The sequence below is a fragment of the Palaemon carinicauda genome, chromosome 45, assembly GCF_036898095.1.
Source record: "Palaemon carinicauda isolate YSFRI2023 chromosome 45, ASM3689809v2, whole genome shotgun sequence".
Lineage (NCBI taxonomy): Eukaryota > Metazoa > Arthropoda > Malacostraca > Decapoda > Palaemonidae > Palaemon > Palaemon carinicauda.
The window spans coordinates 1,977,107-1,994,223 of NC_090769.1; the positions used below are offsets into that span (position 1 = coordinate 1,977,107).

At 42.4% G+C, this 17,117-nt stretch overlaps 1 protein-coding gene across 4 annotated transcripts in view; it reads left to right on the forward strand.

Moving 5' to 3' along the window:
- Positions 1–8,234: 8,234 nt before the first annotated feature.
- LOC137634800 (armadillo repeat-containing protein 8-like) overlaps positions 8,235–17,117 on the forward strand; it is a 58,134-nt gene continuing 49,251 nt past the window's right edge. For 2 of the 4 annotated variants that reach the window (XM_068367345.1, XM_068367346.1), the window contains exon 1: positions 8,308–8,433. In XM_068367345.1, coding sequence (XP_068223446.1) covers positions 8,341–8,433 — 93 coding nt within the window. In that variant the 5' untranslated portion in view covers positions 8,308–8,340. Of the gene's footprint in view, positions 8,434–17,117 lie in introns of all 4 variants that reach the window. The other 2 variants (XM_068367347.1, XM_068367348.1) reach the window with 2 other exon arrangements.

A 17,117-nucleotide genomic window follows, 5' to 3' on the forward strand; every position in this document is an offset into this window, starting at 1 on the left:
TTCTTCTTCTTCAATCTGCATATTCTATGCTAAAACTTGAAGGCAGAAAACAAGAAACTTAAGAAACAGTATGATGAGCTCAGGGATAATTTCATAGGGCTGCAGGATACGGTAGATGAGTTAAAAAAGGAGATTAGGTCATTGGTGGATAAAAATATGATAGGAACGGGTCAGCTGACAAGAGAAGAAGTTAGGGAGGAAGTCAGGGCAGAGATGATAGAAATAAGGGAAAAGGAGAAAAAGAAAAACAATATAGTAATTTTCAATATAAAAGAAAGTACAAAAGTTGATAATAATGAAAAGCTGAGAGATGATTTTGATAAATGTGGGAGTTTGATTAATGTCGAGTTAGGAATGAATGATGTGGAAATTGAAGAAGTGGGTAGGTTAGGCAAACCAAGGGAAGAGAGAGAGGAACAAGGACAAAGACAAAAACCAAGGCCCCTGCTAGTTAAGCTTAAAAGCACCAAGGAAAAATGGGGAGTAATTGCAAGGGGGAAACACCTCAAGAAATCAACAAAAGAGGAGTTGAGACAAGTTTTCATTGCACCTGACCTCACTTTCAGGGAAAGGGAAAAAGAAAGGAAGCTGCTAGAGGAATTAAGAGAGAAAAAAGAAAATGGAGAACAGGGGTGGTACATAAAGAGAGGAGAAATAGTAAGAAACGACAATTTTCGTCAAGAAGCAAACGCAAGCAGAGCGAATTAGGAAAGGTATAAATTTAGACAAAAAAGTTAACCAATGTATAAGAATATGCCTGTTAAATATCCAAGCACTAACCAAGCAGAAATTAATAGAAATAGAAAACGAGATGAACACAAATAAAGTTCATATATTTTGTTTGACAGAAACGCACCAAAAAATAGATAAAATACAGCTGAGTAAAGGTCTGTTAAAGTTAGAAAAAAGAAGGGATTTTAAAGACAAAAAGGGTGGAGGGTTAATGTTAATTTTTAAAAACAATAACATCACTGAAGTAGAGGAAATAGAAACCAAACATAGCGATATAATAATGGTACAGTGCAAAATCCACAGCTTAGTATTCCTGATAATACTGGTATATTTCGCAGCAGGAAATACAGAAGAAGATAGAAAAAGAGATCAAGAATTGAAAGTGGAATGTGAAAATTTAATACAAAAAGCAGGAGAAACAACACCTTTGCTAGTTATGGGGGATTTTAACGGCCACGTGGGTTTTCTTGGGCACCAACAAGTAGACAGAAATGGGGAAATGGTGCTAGATTGGATGGGTAACCACAACCTAACACTATTAAATGGAGATGAAAGGTGCTCAGGACTATACACGTGGAATAGACAAGATCAGCATAGTGCTATTGATTTTGTACTTGCAAATAATATGCTATATAAAAAATTTAAATGTATGGAAATAGATGAAGATAAAACAGTATTAGATATATCAGATCACAACTTAATAACAGTAGAATTGGAAGCAAAAACAAATAATGAAAATAATTACAATAAAGGGAAGTGGGAAGAAATTACATATTATAGCAGTGACGCAAGAGATATAGACGAATATGTGAAATCTATAGAGAGAAAACTTGTCAGCAAGGATGTAAAAAATATTGATGAGCTTAACATAATAATGGCAGAAATGAAACAAGAGCATTTGGCTAAAACATATAGGAGAAGGGTAACAAATGAAGGGAAGAACAAAGAACAACCTTGGGTAACCGAGGAAATAAGAAGAAAGATTAAGGAAAGAAAGGAACTTAATAGAAAAAAGAGAAATGAAAAATATATTAGGATAAAAAGAGAATTAGAAGAAAAATACAATCATAAGAAGAAAGAAGTACAAATACTGGTGAAAGAGAGCATAACGTTATATGAGAAAAAGAAGACCAGGGAGATAAGAGATGATAAAAACAATAAACTATGGGAAAACATAAACAAATTAAGAAATAGCAAAGAAATAAAAAGCGAGGCAATACAATTATATGGAGAGAGAGGAAATAAATTATCAAATGAAGAGGCTAAAGAAGAATTAGTAAAATTTTGGAAAACAGTCTACAACACACATGAAAATAGAATAACTGAGATCTGGAATGAGGAGGAGGAGAGTGAATACCTGGATAATTTGAGAAGAGAAAACGACATTATAACTGTAAATGAATATAGTATACCTGAACATCTAAGGGAGCATTACGATGCTGTACTTAATGTCGAAGGAATAATTAAACCCATGCCCGCCGCTGAAATGAGTAAAGGTAAATTAGAAAAATGCTTAAAACGTCTGAAGAAAGGTAAAGCAGCAGGGCCAGATGGACTAAAGCCAGACTACTACAAAGCAATGATGATGAGTGATATATGCAAGAATACACTAGTGAACTGCTACAAAGAGGAACTAGCCAGCAAAGAAAAACCCAAAAGCTGGAAAGAATCCAGAACAAAAATGTAAAAAAAGAAAAACAAGCCAACAGCAAAGGAATTAAGACCTATAGCTCTCACAAATGTATCATATAAAATATACATGGCTTTTATCAAGGATGAAATAGAAAGGCATTTAAAAAGTAATAATGCCATAGAAGATAGTCAAGCGGGATTTACAGAAGGAGGAAGGATTGAGGATAATATATTCATCTTACAATACATGGTCGAAGAAACTTTCAAAAATAAGAAAAAACTCATAGTGGCCTCTTTAGATTTCAAAAAAGCTTTCGATTCCATAAAAAGGGAAGCACTGATAGAAACATTAAAGCAATACAAAGTACATACTAGTATAATTAACTCTATAGCTGTAGTGTATGTGGGAGACTCGACTACGTTAGACATAGGGGAAAGAGTAGAACAAAAATTGAGCGTAAGTAGTGGAATAAAACAAGGCTGTACTGCCTCTACAACATTATTCAAATTAATTACTTATCAGATTATAAAACAAGTAGAAAGGGAAGGTAATGGTTTTAAAAATGATATTATAAAGCTAGTTGTATTATTTTTTGCTGATGATGTCCTAGTGCTTGCTGAGAATATAGAGGATGCTGAATTAAACATAAGGAAAGTGATAGATATAGGAAAGCAGTGTGGTTTAGACATAAATAGAGACAAAAGTAGCGTACTTATATATAATATGAAGGAGAAACCAGATAATATAGAGGGAATAAGAGTAGTAAGCAATATTAAATACCTAGGTATCAAGGTAGATGATGGTAGGAATATGTTCAAAACACAGAAAAGTGAAATGATAGTTAAGGCGCAAAAGCTAGCCAATCTTACATATTCGATCATAGAAAAAAGCTGTAATAAGATACTGATAGGAAAAACATACTGGAAAAGTGTAGCACTACCCTCTATATTATATGGAACAAATGTGATTAACTTAACAGAAACGGAAATAGAAAAGTTGCAGAGAATAGAGAATGGAGTGTATAGAAGGATGTTAGGGGCTGTAAAGAATACAGCAATTGTAGCCTTGAGAGGGGATGTAGGAGCATCAGCTATGAAAACAAGGGTAATGGATGGTAAGCTGAGGTACCTTAATAGCATTTTTAAGGGAGAAAAGGACCTACTTACAGCAATAGTCAATGATATGGAAGAAAAAGAGAGGAAGTGGTGGATGCATGTGAAGAAGTATGCTGAAGAATGTGGGATGGCGATGAGAGAAGTCAAGAGATGTACGAAAGAGGACATAAAGAAGAGAACAAGAGAATGGGACACAAGCAAATGGAAGAGTGAAATGGAGTGTAAGGAGAGTTTAATTTTGTATAAAAACTGGAAAAGTGAAATCAAGGAGGAGGAAGTGTATGACAATACATTTTCGTCAATTTTATTATTTAGAGCAAGGACAAACTCATTGGGCTTGAATATAAGAAACAGACACCAAGATGGAAATATAAACTGTGTATTCTGTGATGTAGAAGAAAATGCTAACCACTTTATATTATATTGTCCACAGTTTAGTGATATAAGAATAAAAGCAATCGAGCTTCAACAACCATACGAAGAAGACAGTGCACAAACAGTTGGAAAATTCCTTTTTTGTGAAGAGAATATTGAAAATAAGAAAAATATACTACAACAAATGTGGATGAAAAGAGAAAAACTAGTGAAAATAAGGAACACACAAAACTAAAAGACACAGAGGCGCCGTTGTAAAGGCTATGCCTCACCCCAGAACCTGAACCTGAACCTGAGCCTAAACTCCTTTAACAATTTTTTGGAGATAGTTTTATGAATAGATATTACACACTAAAAGGTATTTCTAAATAATAAAATCAAAATGGCACAAATATAAATACAATTATTCATAAAACAAAGCAAAAACTGCTATGATTATGACTATGAACTTTTGTAACGAGGACTGTTACTAGCACAAACTCCTTTGCAATTTTTGAAAGATAGTTTTATGAATAGATATCACACACTAAAGGGTATTTATAAATAGTAAAATCAAAATGCTACCACTATAAATACGATGATTCGTTAAGCAAAACATAAGCTGTTATGATTATGACTATATGAAATTTTATAACGAGAACTGTTATAATATTTAATGCTATTAAAGGAATTTAAGGCATATTTAGACAATTCCATTTCACAGAAATGTAAGAAGGAACCTTTTAGAAATAGCAGATAATATGCAAATCTTTTTCATTTCTGTTTATTATGTTTTTTTTACTATTTTTACTATTTTTCGAAACATTGTATGGCACTTTATTCATTTAATTAACAATCTCTTTGGTTATATATTTCTTGGGTAATTTCAAAGTAATCCTTCTAAACCGTAAAAGTTATTCTTTATTTCACTTACATTGCTATTTTATTAATATTCTATTTTTTTCAGAAACTGGTAATAGAGTTTGAAAATGTTTGCAATAAGAGAAAGTTGAGAGTAAATGTGAGCAAGAATAAGATGATGAGGATAAATAAAAATAACAGTATTACTAAGAAATTTACAAAAAAAAATGGAAGTGATTGATTCCATTAAACACCTGATAGAAAAAATAATAATTTCTTTAAAGGGAAGGTGGGAGAATAAGCGAGTTGCAAATTGGAAGCAAGAAATGTAGCGTGTTTAAAAAGTTTTGTAAGGCACTGGACTGTCTATTGAAGCCAAGGTGGTAATAAAGGAATTCTTAAATCAACTCTATCATATGAAATTGAAGTGTAGATGTTGAATGTGGAAGAAAGAAAGCTGCAACTGTTGATATTATTTGAAGATAGGTTTTCCCAAGCAAAAATAAAGGATCCGGGAGTTCTAATAGATGTACTTGTTTATGCATTAATTATTTGCCGGACTCGAGTGGGTCTCACGTGGGTAGAAAAGGGCCTAAGCGCTGATGTTGTCCGTAGGCCTATATTATGTCTTTATGTCATTATGAGCATCGCAATGATCTGTCCGTTGCCTTTGCTTGTATTAGTAACCTTCAACATTACCTTATATCAATTCCAATGTATATCTCTTTTTAGCTGTTATAACTATTTCACGTCTTTTTGAATAGCTGTAACAATTTCTTTATCTTTCTAAAATTTGTTTTATTACAAAGTTTGGTTAGATTCAGACCCCTTTCGACTTCCAAGTTAACAAACAACACAATGATAAAGTATAAAAGGGAATAAACATGCAATATGATGTGTGATACGCTAAATACCTAGGAATGTATACGATACTTACTTTTACTTTAAGGGGTTTATTTCTCGCCCTCCATCAGACACTAAGAGTCTGTTCAGGCGGGCCTTGGTGTGTGAAAATAATTTCTTTCCAGTTAATATTTTGCTCTGTATCTTTTCAGTTATTCACTAGCATTTGTATTCAGGCTTAATAGTTTTCAGACAATGCACTTTCCAAAGAGATAAGTCTTCAGGTTTTTCTTGAAAGCTGCCACATTTTTGCTATTCTTGATATCAAGTGGAAGGTTGTTGAAGAGTCTCGGTGCAGCTTAACAAAAAGTTCTTCTTCCTATTGCATGATTCACACCAATTTCGAATAGTCTATATGGGTCTCCACAGCATGTCTAACTCTTACAGCAGCGCTAGTAGCTTGAGGGTAGGGGACCAAGCAATCACGAAGATATTTAGGCTTATCACTTGTAAGTGCTTTGTGAGTCAACAAACAAATCTTAAATTCAATTCGAGCCTTCACAGGTAACCAATGTAGATCGATCAGTGCAGGAACTTATATCTCCTGTAGGGCAGAGGGTTCCCCTGGGTGATAAGACCAGGAAAACAGCCCTAAAGTAAGTGGAGTAACAATAAAGATGCACAGGTGTATGGCGATATCAGTTGGAAATAAACTTTAACAAAAACTTTAATTGGAAGTTACTTATCTTTATGCAATAACGGCTCCAATTATATAGAAATACAGTGATTATTATTTCATTTATAGTTAAAACTACAATATACTAGATTACTAGAACGTAACTATTTTTTAAATTAAAATTAAAATGCATTTTAACATTGATTTTACTTGTTTCATCATCTTATCATAGTTTAAGAAACTGTACATGAGATAGTTTTAAAGTTGCTCTTAATTGTCAGAACATTAGCTGATACAGACCAGTTGAAGCTCATTATGCTGATGTTAAGTTTGGCTCAAACAGATTGTGCGAGGGGGCAGCCTACATCATTAATCTTTCTGCTGTGATTATCATATTCTACAACTTCCAAAATTGTATGTTGGTTAACTTATTATAGCTACAGCTACAAAAATCAATTTTTTTTTTAATGATAATTGAAGACAAGATTCTTAACTGAAAACTCCTCTGTATCAGTTTACTAAAGCAATATATTATGATGATATCAGACAACTTCTATTACATTACTTATTTGAGCATTAATTCCTAAACACAGTTCAGAAGGACACTTCAAAATCAAACCATTGTTCTCCAGTCTTGGGTAGTGCCATAGCCTTTGTACCATGGCCTTCTACTGTCTTGGGCTGGAGTTCTCTTGCTTGAGGGTACACTCGGGCCAACTATTCCACATTATTTCTCTTCCTCTTGTTTTGTTAATGTTCTTATAGTTTATATATGAGATATTTATTTTAATGCTGGCACTTTTCTTAAAATATTTAATTTTCTCTTTTTTCCTTTCCTCACTGGGCTATTTTCCCTATTGGAGCCCCTGGGCATAGCATCCTGCTTTTCTAACTAGGGTTGTAGCTTAGCAACTGATAATAATAATGATAATAATATATTATTGATTAACTGGAAAACAATGGTATAAATGCAGAATAGGATTAAACCCCATTACACTGGGTCAAGCTTGATAGTTTCCTGTAGTTTATGCAACCTCACCATCCTTATGGGCTAAGGATGGGATGTTTTGGGGAGCCTATAGGTCTACCTGTTGGGTCATCAGCAGCCATTGGTTGGGGCTCCCTGATCCTAGCTTGGGTGGAGAGGGGCTTTGGGCTCTGATCTCTCTCTCTCTCTCTCTCTCTCTCTCTCTCTCTCTCTCTCTCTCTCTCTCTCTCTCTCTTTCTCAAACACACACACACACACACACACACACACACACACACACACACACACACACACACACACACACATATATATATATATATATATATATATATATATATATATATATATATATATATATATATATATATATATGTGTGTGTGTGTGTGTGTGTGTGTGTGTGTGTGTGTGTACTCAATTCACTGATATTTTACCATCATGGCATGGCCGTTTTAATGAAAATTTAATTTAATGACCTGCTATTAGGATATATTTAGTAAAATAACTCTTTTTTTAAGTATTTAAAAAGGACATCTCATTAAAGTAAGCAAGGTGACTTTTTATACTAGTTAAATTATGAAATTTTGATTATTCATCAAATACTACTTACTACTTGGTGCTAGAAAGGCACACATCGAACGCTAATAATACTACATTTAACTTCTTTTACTTATGAGATCCTAGTTCTTTGAATTCAGCAATAAGAAATAAAGATACGTGTGTGTTATTAATATCGCAATGCTTAGAAATCAATATGGCCGCAAGTTTATCAAATTACTGACCAAAGATCTTCTTTTAATACATCTCTATGAGCTTCAGACCTCGATAAAAGCGTTGGTATTTGGTCTTTAAAAGCAAACAAGAGATATCTGAAATATATTTACAGAAATTAATATGTATATTATCATATATTTGCAAATTTTTAAATGAAAAATTTATCAAATAATATTTATATATAAAAATAAGTATTTCTTAGAGAAATCATGTAAAAAGTAAACTATTACAAGTTATGCTACCTTTTCTCTACCAGATGCATCAAAACACAGCTGTCAGGAAAACGAAATCCCGGGGTTCTGCGTGTTCAATTAACCCTTAAATCATGGAGGTATTACCGACTTATATGGTGAGTGTGGCATAAGGATGACGATTTTAGTAATCACCTGGCAAACAGTGACTTCAAAATCCCGAGTGAATGGACAAGAAAACCAGATTTATATAGGCTTTGAAGTTTCGGTAATTGTACCTCATGTCTTTGTAGGCTACGGGGAGCCTCAGTGGGAAGTTGGGCTATGGCCTAAAATTCAAGTAAAAACGCTCATAATCGGACAAGTTATATATCTCCACATATGAATTATATATTTATTTTATTGTGAATTGTCTAAATGCTCATCTGATTGGTTAATTAATGACCCAACATTTTACCCTTGGTGAAGATTGGACTCGTGAAAGAAACATTCTTATCCTTATAAATCGTTTTTTATTGTATTTTGGGATTGATGGGAACTGTTTGCTGAACTGGTTGATTAGTGAATCACTACATTCTATACAGAATGAACACTTGCCGCACGAATGGAAAATATATATGAAGTTAGGATATTTTTTTTGGTATTACTTTTATGTGCTATCGACTGATATGCGCTATCGGTCGATCGTGCGGCGCCATCTATAGATCCATCGTTGGCGCAGCAATTGGTAGTTAGCGCAGCGCGATCAGCCGATATGGTTGAGGGCGCACAATGAGGCCGTACTTTCTGCCGAGCAATCTCTCGATTGCGCAGAACTATCGATTGATTTGGACGTAGAATCTGTGTGATGTTTATAGTTGTCCAAAAGATAAAAGAAGAAAGCAACATTGTGATTAACTGAAAATCTGTAAATTTTATTGATATAATCACTTATTTACATGATAACTCGCCATTAAAAAGGTATATTTTCATCAAATCAACCAGAGACTCATTTAAATTCACAAGAAAGTACATTTATTTATGTAGGCATACAAAATATGCCTCACCCTCTAAAAAGATAATATATTTCAATTCACAGAAAGTACACTTATTTATTTTAAAACATGTATTTCCATCCAAAAAGGAAATACATATTTCAAGTTAAATGCTTGATTCACATTTTTTTTTTTCCATTTAACGCGTTTCAATGAATTTATATTTACACGTCGGTGACAGTAAATGTCCGTTTCTTGTTAGCTTGCTTAATATGGCAATATTACCTTCAATATATCCCTCGAATGCGCAGCACAATTAATCGATGGTTGTGCTATAAATCGATGTCTGTACTAATGATGGATCTATAGGTCGTTAGCACGTAACTACTGTTTCAACCAAATTCGGATATCTAATATTTTTTTACTAATCATATATTTTTGAGATGGTTCATACAAAAAAGTTATTAGGATCTTCTGCAAATTAAGGGTTTTGGAAATATTTGCCGATGAAGTTTGCATAATTGATATTTAATGCCAAAATACTATCCCACGTGGTTAATGCACATAGTAAAACATAGTCCATTTGCCAGAACATAAGAGCAGCGAGATGATGTTTAATTGCGAACAAAGCGAGCCTAGGGCATAGCAACAACCAATAAATAATCAGCTTAGTTAAGCAACAAAGTTTTGTAATAATATTTGTTCCGTAACCGAAATACAAACCACGCTATTTACAAAGGGTTATTACTTTTAGCGTAGCTGAAATGGCGAGCCATTAGAATTTAACGAGGGTGTATTACCCCCGCGCTAGTTAGCGGGGGGGTAGGGGAGTGGTAGCTAGCTACCCCTCCTCCCCCTCACACACAGGTGAATACTCACTTTCACTTTTGGCTCGGACTGTGACAGACGTCTCTCTGTCTTGGTCCTCGCTTGGCAGCCATTGTCTGTTTTGTCTTTACTTATTCGCTTACTTTTCTTTTACTCAATATATATGTAAACATGTTTTCATGTTTGTATATATATTTGAGTATAGAAATAAGTAAGTTTCCTTTTCAGATGTGTGTGTGTAGTGTACGATATCTACGTGGAGGCCTCGGCAGTTAGGCCACCACGGCCTAATTTTATGGGTTGCGATCGAGTTTGACTTCGGTCTTTCTCTCTCTCTCTCTCTTGAGGTCGTTCACCCTTTTACTATGTTTTACTACGCCCTTGTAGCTTCCTTCCCGTGTGGGTGGGGTTGCTACGCCGTACATTTTGTCTCAATTAGTTTATGAATCTAATTGTAGTTGTTAATTTTTCAGCTTGTAGAACGATTCCTTTCGGGGTTTTCGTTTTTTTCATTAGTGTTCATTCATTTTTAAATTACATAATTACATAGTTACATAATTATAATTGTTATAATTCTGTTTTGGTTTCAGCTCTCCTTCCGCGAGTGTAAGTGGTTGTGAGGGCACGTGCCTGTTGTGTAATTCTTGTTCCTTTTCCTCGGGATTCCTCTTCGGAGCCTTCCCGGGGGAATGAATGTGTACTAATATTATTTGTTTTATTTTTTTACAGTTACCGATCTAGTTCGTTTCTGTAATATAGCAACGGTGTGAGCTGTCTGGTTGAGTCCTGGGGATTCGGCTGTTGCTGCCTCCCCCCTTGTATTGTCGTCAGGGGCGTGTCTCCTTCTACTGGTAGTACTCCCGTGTCGACGGACAGCTCTCCAGTTCATTTTAGAACAGTCAGGAGGCTTGCCTCCTTGGGCGGATAACTTTCCTTCCGAGGGAAGTTTTTTTCCTGTCCAGGCTTGAGCTTTTCCTCTTATGGGGGGTTCTTCTCTTGCCTTTTTTTCGTGCGACTATGCTCTTGGTGCTGAGCGGTCGCACCTGCAGTTTCGCTCAAGGGGCTGGGCAACTGCAGGAGCTCCTCTTCGGAGGATTGCCCCTTTTAGGTCACTGGCTGACCAGTCTCTTCCACGAAGTGTTTCTCTTTCGTTCGCGAGAGAGTACACTCATAGAGACTCCTCTTCGGAGGTTTCTTCTGTTGCTGTTGCTGTTGGCCTCCCTCGCCGTAAGGCCCTCCGTCCGCCTCGTCGTAAGGGCCTCTCATCTCCCTATAAGGGTGCTTGAGGCTCCTTTTTGAATCTCCGTTTGCAGCCTACAACTTCTTTTTCTCGATCTTCCGTCTTGGTGCAGATGGACAGCAGTCTAATCTCGTCTTCCGACGGGCAACGGTCTTCCCGACGGACAACGGTCTTCCCGACGGACAGCGGTCTTCCGACGGACATCAGTCTCCCGGCGGACAACGATCCCTTCGGGGCAAAGGGTTGCCCCCACGGGGGTTCTTCCCTTGCGTGTCAGGGTTTCCCTGCGCGCCCTTCTGTTCGTCAGCGCTCTCCTGTTCGTCAGCGCTTTCAAGATGATCTTCCCTGCGGTTCCTGTTACGTGCCCTGTGCGCCCACGTTCGCCCTCGCGATCTAGAACTTCGGTTCAGGTCGGGGTCAAGGACTCTTCTTTACGCAGGCTTCCACGCGTAGCCTTCTGCTCGTCAGCGATCATCAGCTCGTCAGCGATCATCAGCTCGTCAGCGATCATCAGCTCGCCAGCGATCGTCAGCTCGTCAGCGATCATCAGCTCGCCAGCGATCTCCGGATCGCCCACGTGTGTTACAGCTGGCACGCCAACGTTCTCCAACACTTCTGAAGGAACATGGTTCGCCAGCTACTAGCTCAACTGCGGATGCTGATCGCCATCGCGCGACCCTCAACTGCAGATGCTGATCGCCATCGCGCGACCCTCAACTGCGGATGCTGATCGCCATCGCGCGACCCTCAACTGCGGATGCTGATCGCCATCGCGCGACCCTCAACTGCAGATGCTGATCGCCATCGCGCGACCCTCAACTGCGGATGCTGATCGCCATCGCGTGACCCTCAACTGCGGATGCTGATCGCCATCGCGCGACCCTCAACTGCGGATGCTGATCGCCATCGCGCGACCCTCAACTGCGCGCCATCGCACAACCCTGAACGATTGCCCGCTTACGCATGCTGCTCCTCATCGCACCACCCTGAACGATCGCCCTCCTGCAGATGCTGATCACCATCGCACCCTTTCACGCGATCATTCACCTGCGCATGCTGCTCGCCATCGCACAACCCTGAACGATTGCCCGCTTACGCATGCTGCTCCTCATCGCACAACCCTGAACGATCGCCCTCTTGCGGATGCTGATCACCATCGCACCCTTTCACGCGATCATTCACCTGCGCATGCTGCTTGCCATCGCACAACCCTGAACGATTGCCCGCTTACGCATGCTGCTCCTCATCGCACCACCCTGAACGATCGCCCTCCTGCAGATGCTGATCACCATCGCACCCTTTCACGCGATCATTCACCTACACATGCTGCTCGCCATCGCACAACCCTGCACGATTGCCCGCTTACGCATGCTGCTCCTCATCGCACAACCCTGAACGCTCGCCCTCTTGCGGATGCTGATCACCATCGCACCCTATCACGCGATCATTCACCTACACATGCTGCTCGCCATCGCTTACCGCCAGCGATCTTCTTCACCTACGCGGCAGCACGATCCCTCGCCGTCACGCCCATTCGCCCGCGCGATCGCGCGCCCGCGCGATCGCTCGCCCGCGCGATCGCTCGCCTGCGCGCCCGCGCGATCGCTCGCCTGCGCGCCCGCGCGATCGCTCGCCTGCGCGCCCGCGCGACCGCTCGCCTGCGCGCCCGCGCGACCGCTCGCCTGCGCGCCCGCGCGACCACTCGCCTGTGCGCCCGCGCGACCATTCGCCTTTGCGCGACCGTTCGCCCTCGCGCGACCATAGTTCGCGGCGAATTCCACAGCCGGTGGTAGCAGCAGGGACGCCTGCTCCTAGGCGGCACTCGGGATCACCTCCATCCAAGCACAGGTTGGTAGTGCAGGACGAAGACAGGTCAGTACAGCATTCTTCCCACCTTCTTTTCAGGCAGGAACCGTCGTGTCCTCTCCAAAGGATCGCCCGATCCCTTTCACCTTAGCGAGGATTTCGGACTCTGTGTCCTTGGAGCAGCAGACATGGTTTGATCCGCTGGCACGGGCGTTAATGAGGGTTATGAAACCAGCACTCACCGGCCAGGGTAACAAACCAGCGGCTGTCTCTCCTACGCTGAAGAGAAAGAGAGGAGTGGACTTCGTGGTGACTTCCCCCAGGGCGAAGTTGGTTCCCAAGAGGTCGGTCTCGAGGGTCCCCACTCCTGCACGAGTACTCTCTCCTTCTCCCGCCCTGGAAGGATTTTTGGCGGGGGGGCTTTCCGTTGAAGATTTCTCCATCGGACAAGGGGTGACTGCTTACCTCTTCCTCTGGGAGCTTACCAGGTTCTTTCCCTCCTCGGTTACGGCCCGAGGTTTGGTTCAAGGAAGCTACAGGAAGATCAAGGGTACTTTCCTCCTCTCGAGCTCAGGCACCTTGGCCTTTCGTCGTTAAGTATCTACTTGCGGACAAGCTCGATGTTGTACCATCTGGACGCACTGACTGAAGGCTTCCTTCGGGTGTCTCATCTGTGGAGGTCAACGACCTCAGACACCCTTCCATCCTTGAGAAGAGTTTTGTCTTTGCCCAAGGACAGAGACTTAAACATCTGCTGTGCGGAGTAAATCGACTTCCGGTTTCACTCCTCCAAGGCGCTTTCTTCCAAACTCTGCAGGGCTCCAGCTCCCTTTTCTTTCAACCACGTCGGCCTAAGTTATCGGCTACGACAACTGGGACAAGGTGTCCAATTGCAGTTTCCTCCTGTCAGGAACAGATGGCACGGGAGACTTCCCCGGGGGAGGGCATAGTCCTAAAAGGAGTTCACGAACTCTAGGATTGCAGGTTTTTTCGCTGGGAGGATGCTTAAGGTTACTCATCCGAATGACAGCTTCCCGATGCCCATTCCCGCACAATCTCTGCGAGTAGCCAAGGATATCGCGCCTGCCGTCTCTGTCAGCGAATTCAGTGTCTCTGAACCTCTATGCCATAGCATCAGCAGAGTTGCCCGGTTGGGCAGAATGATCCATACCTTAGGCGAAGGTCTTCCTTAGGATCATCGACGGCTTCACCCCCGGCCCCCTCAGTCGATCCTTTCTTGTAAGGAAGGATCTGAGAGGGGATGTCCATAGTCGACCTCTCAGCCCTGATCAAGTTTGTCGAACAAACTTCGGCCAGCGTAGACCAGCAGAATCGATCAGACTGGTAACGAGGCGACAGGACTCCTTTAACCCTGGATCGGAAGGACGGGTACTTTCAGTTTCCATTCCATCCATCTTCCAGGGTGCTCGTCGAATTCAGCCTAAACTGCAAGTATTCCTGCTTATGATGCAGTGTGGCTATCCCGCCGTGGCATAGCAGGTGTGTTTCCCCAGAGAACTCTCCCTGCCTTCCTTTTGGCCGCTCAGGTGCAGACTTTCGCCTCCTCTGCTGTTTGGAGGGCTGGTCAACTCCGGTAGGCTCGGGTTTCGACCTTCTTCAGCGCCGGGAAAAGCTTCCGAATGCTGACCATGAGTGTGGGCTCATGGTATTTTGCTTGGAGCCTTCTCTTCCTCTGCCTCAACATCTGGAGTATCTGGCCATGATATTGAGTCAACCGCCTTACCACGTTGGAAACCCCGCTTCTCGTCCGTCCAGCGAGGTTAAGCAACGTCGGTACTTGGATGGGTGACCACCTGGGGACGCCAGATTCTGTTACCACATCCTCCGAGCCTTCCTTTCGGTTGACTGTGGCAAGACTGAGGAGAGTCGCAGTACCTGTTCTCAGTCAAGCAGAGTTTTCAGCCCTACCTTGGAACGTTTCCTAGTTCTTCTTTCCTCATTGACCCGTTTATAGTCCGAACGGTCGCCTCAGGATAAGTTCCATGTGGGGCGATCCAAGTTCCGGTGGCTTCAGGCAATGTTTAACCGGACTCCCTGGCCCTATGGGACCAGCGGAACTATTAAACCTGCAATGGGTGTTGACCTATGGAGCCTCTTGATGGTAGTGGATATTCTCGTCCTTTCCCCACATTCTTGATGCGGTTCTCGGACTCGTCAAAGGAAAGGGGGGGGGGGCATGTTCCGGTCCAGGCCTATGGTCAAGACCTGAAGGATACCTCTCCATCATTCAGGCAGGCTTAAGGGCCTTAGTCTGGCCCCTCTTCAGATCCTACCGCTCCTGCCAAGTCGCCCCGTTGCGTGTCGACTTCATGCTAACCAGCAGGGGACGCATTTTCACACCTTCACATCTTGCAGTAGAGATACCGGGATGATTGAGATTCTCTCAATTCCACCATCGGCTCTCTCATTCCAGGCAGGGGAATGTTTCTCTCAGACTATCCGAGCAGAGCCTCATAGAGAGAGTGTACCTAAGGGTCTTTGACCTTGGGTAACCAGCAAGTGCTGGTCTGGGGGACCTGATCGCGACAGCTTGGAACCTCAAGCTTCCGCTAGTTTTCCCCCCAGTCTCAGACCCCGAGACTCTGGCAAGATGCATTCCGGTGATGGTGGGACAACTTCGACGCCTGCGTCTTCCCTCCTTTTTGTCTGCGGACAATGGGTCTCAACAAAACCAGGTTGTCTGTCAACCTTTCAATGGGAGAGCTCCACTGGGACTATGCGCAGAACGGTTTCTGGACCCTCTGCTTCCCCTGACGGAACTCCCGGGAGAGCTTCTCCCACGGCGCAGACTACTCAAGCAACCACACTGCGACATCTCTCCCGAACCGGGGCGTCGCTTCGGCTTCATGCCTGGAGACACTACGCTTCCTCCTCTAGAAGAGACAACCCGCTACAGTCGCGGTACGGAGGTCGCGTCATCTGCGATAGTCATCCACAGGGGTCTCCCAGGCAAAGTGAAGAGTCTAAGGTGGTTGGTGCCGTGGGAGATATACCTCTTCCCGTGAGGCCTCTTCTCCAGCAATAACGGTCTTATTGCCTTTCGGCGGGAGGAAACTCCTTTCCGCTCTTGGCAATGAAGCCTGTCGCTCAGCCTTTCCCTGACCTTCAGGCTTAAAGGAATAACTTTTTCCTGCCCGCTGGATCTATCCTCGCTCATGCGAAGCTACGATCGTCCCTGCCCTAGTCGGAGGAAGACCTCCGACTTGGAGCATGGCTCGGACTTTTAGTCCTTTAAGAGATCTTCTCAAGACCCTTTTACGACAGGCCTCGGATTGTATTCCGCCTTGGGTCTTCTGCTCACTCTGGCCACGGCCAGTGTGTAAGCAATCTTCTTGGTCTCTTACTACTCCCCCCCTTTCTAAGGAAGAGGAGAAGGCAACATTCAGGCTCGCTCCTGAGTTGTTGGCTAGACTCAGAATCTGAGGGTCCCGACCCTTCGGTCCGATTCATTCAAGATTTTGAGTCTCCATTCTGTGTCTGATGTCCCAAGATCTTCTCTTTCTTGCCAGTACAGGAATCGAGAGGTTAGCGCTGGGAACAGCTGCAGTTTGGCCTCAGTTGCAGCCGATTTGGGAACACAAGGAGGACATGGGGGGAGAGTCACCAGTATACCTCTTCAGCCCGGACTCAAGGACATTCATCTCGACCTGTCTTCAGACCCTCCCCCGTCACGTCGCCCTACAGCACGATGTTGGATACATCGCAACGTCCCTCGCCTTCGAGTAATACTACTCTGTGACGCAGGTGCTACAAGCTGGAGTCTGGAAGCGTCTGATGACCTTCGCAGCCCGCTTCCTGCAGGGCGTGACCCACAGGAGTCTCGATACGTTTTCTATCGCTCTGTGGTGGCTACACAACAGCTGGTCTAACCTCAGGCTCCTTTTTGGACAGGTAGCAGAAGGTTGAGGGCATTGTTATCAGGTTTTAGTCTGCATGAACGAAAGAAGTATGTCTGGCCCTTACTTCTTTCTTCATCATCCCCTCTACGGGGAAGCAGCATCCTGGTCTCTGCATAGCTGACCTCGAACCTCTGCAGGTAAACCATGCTTCCTTGTGTTCCGAGTATTGAGTCAATACTGTCGC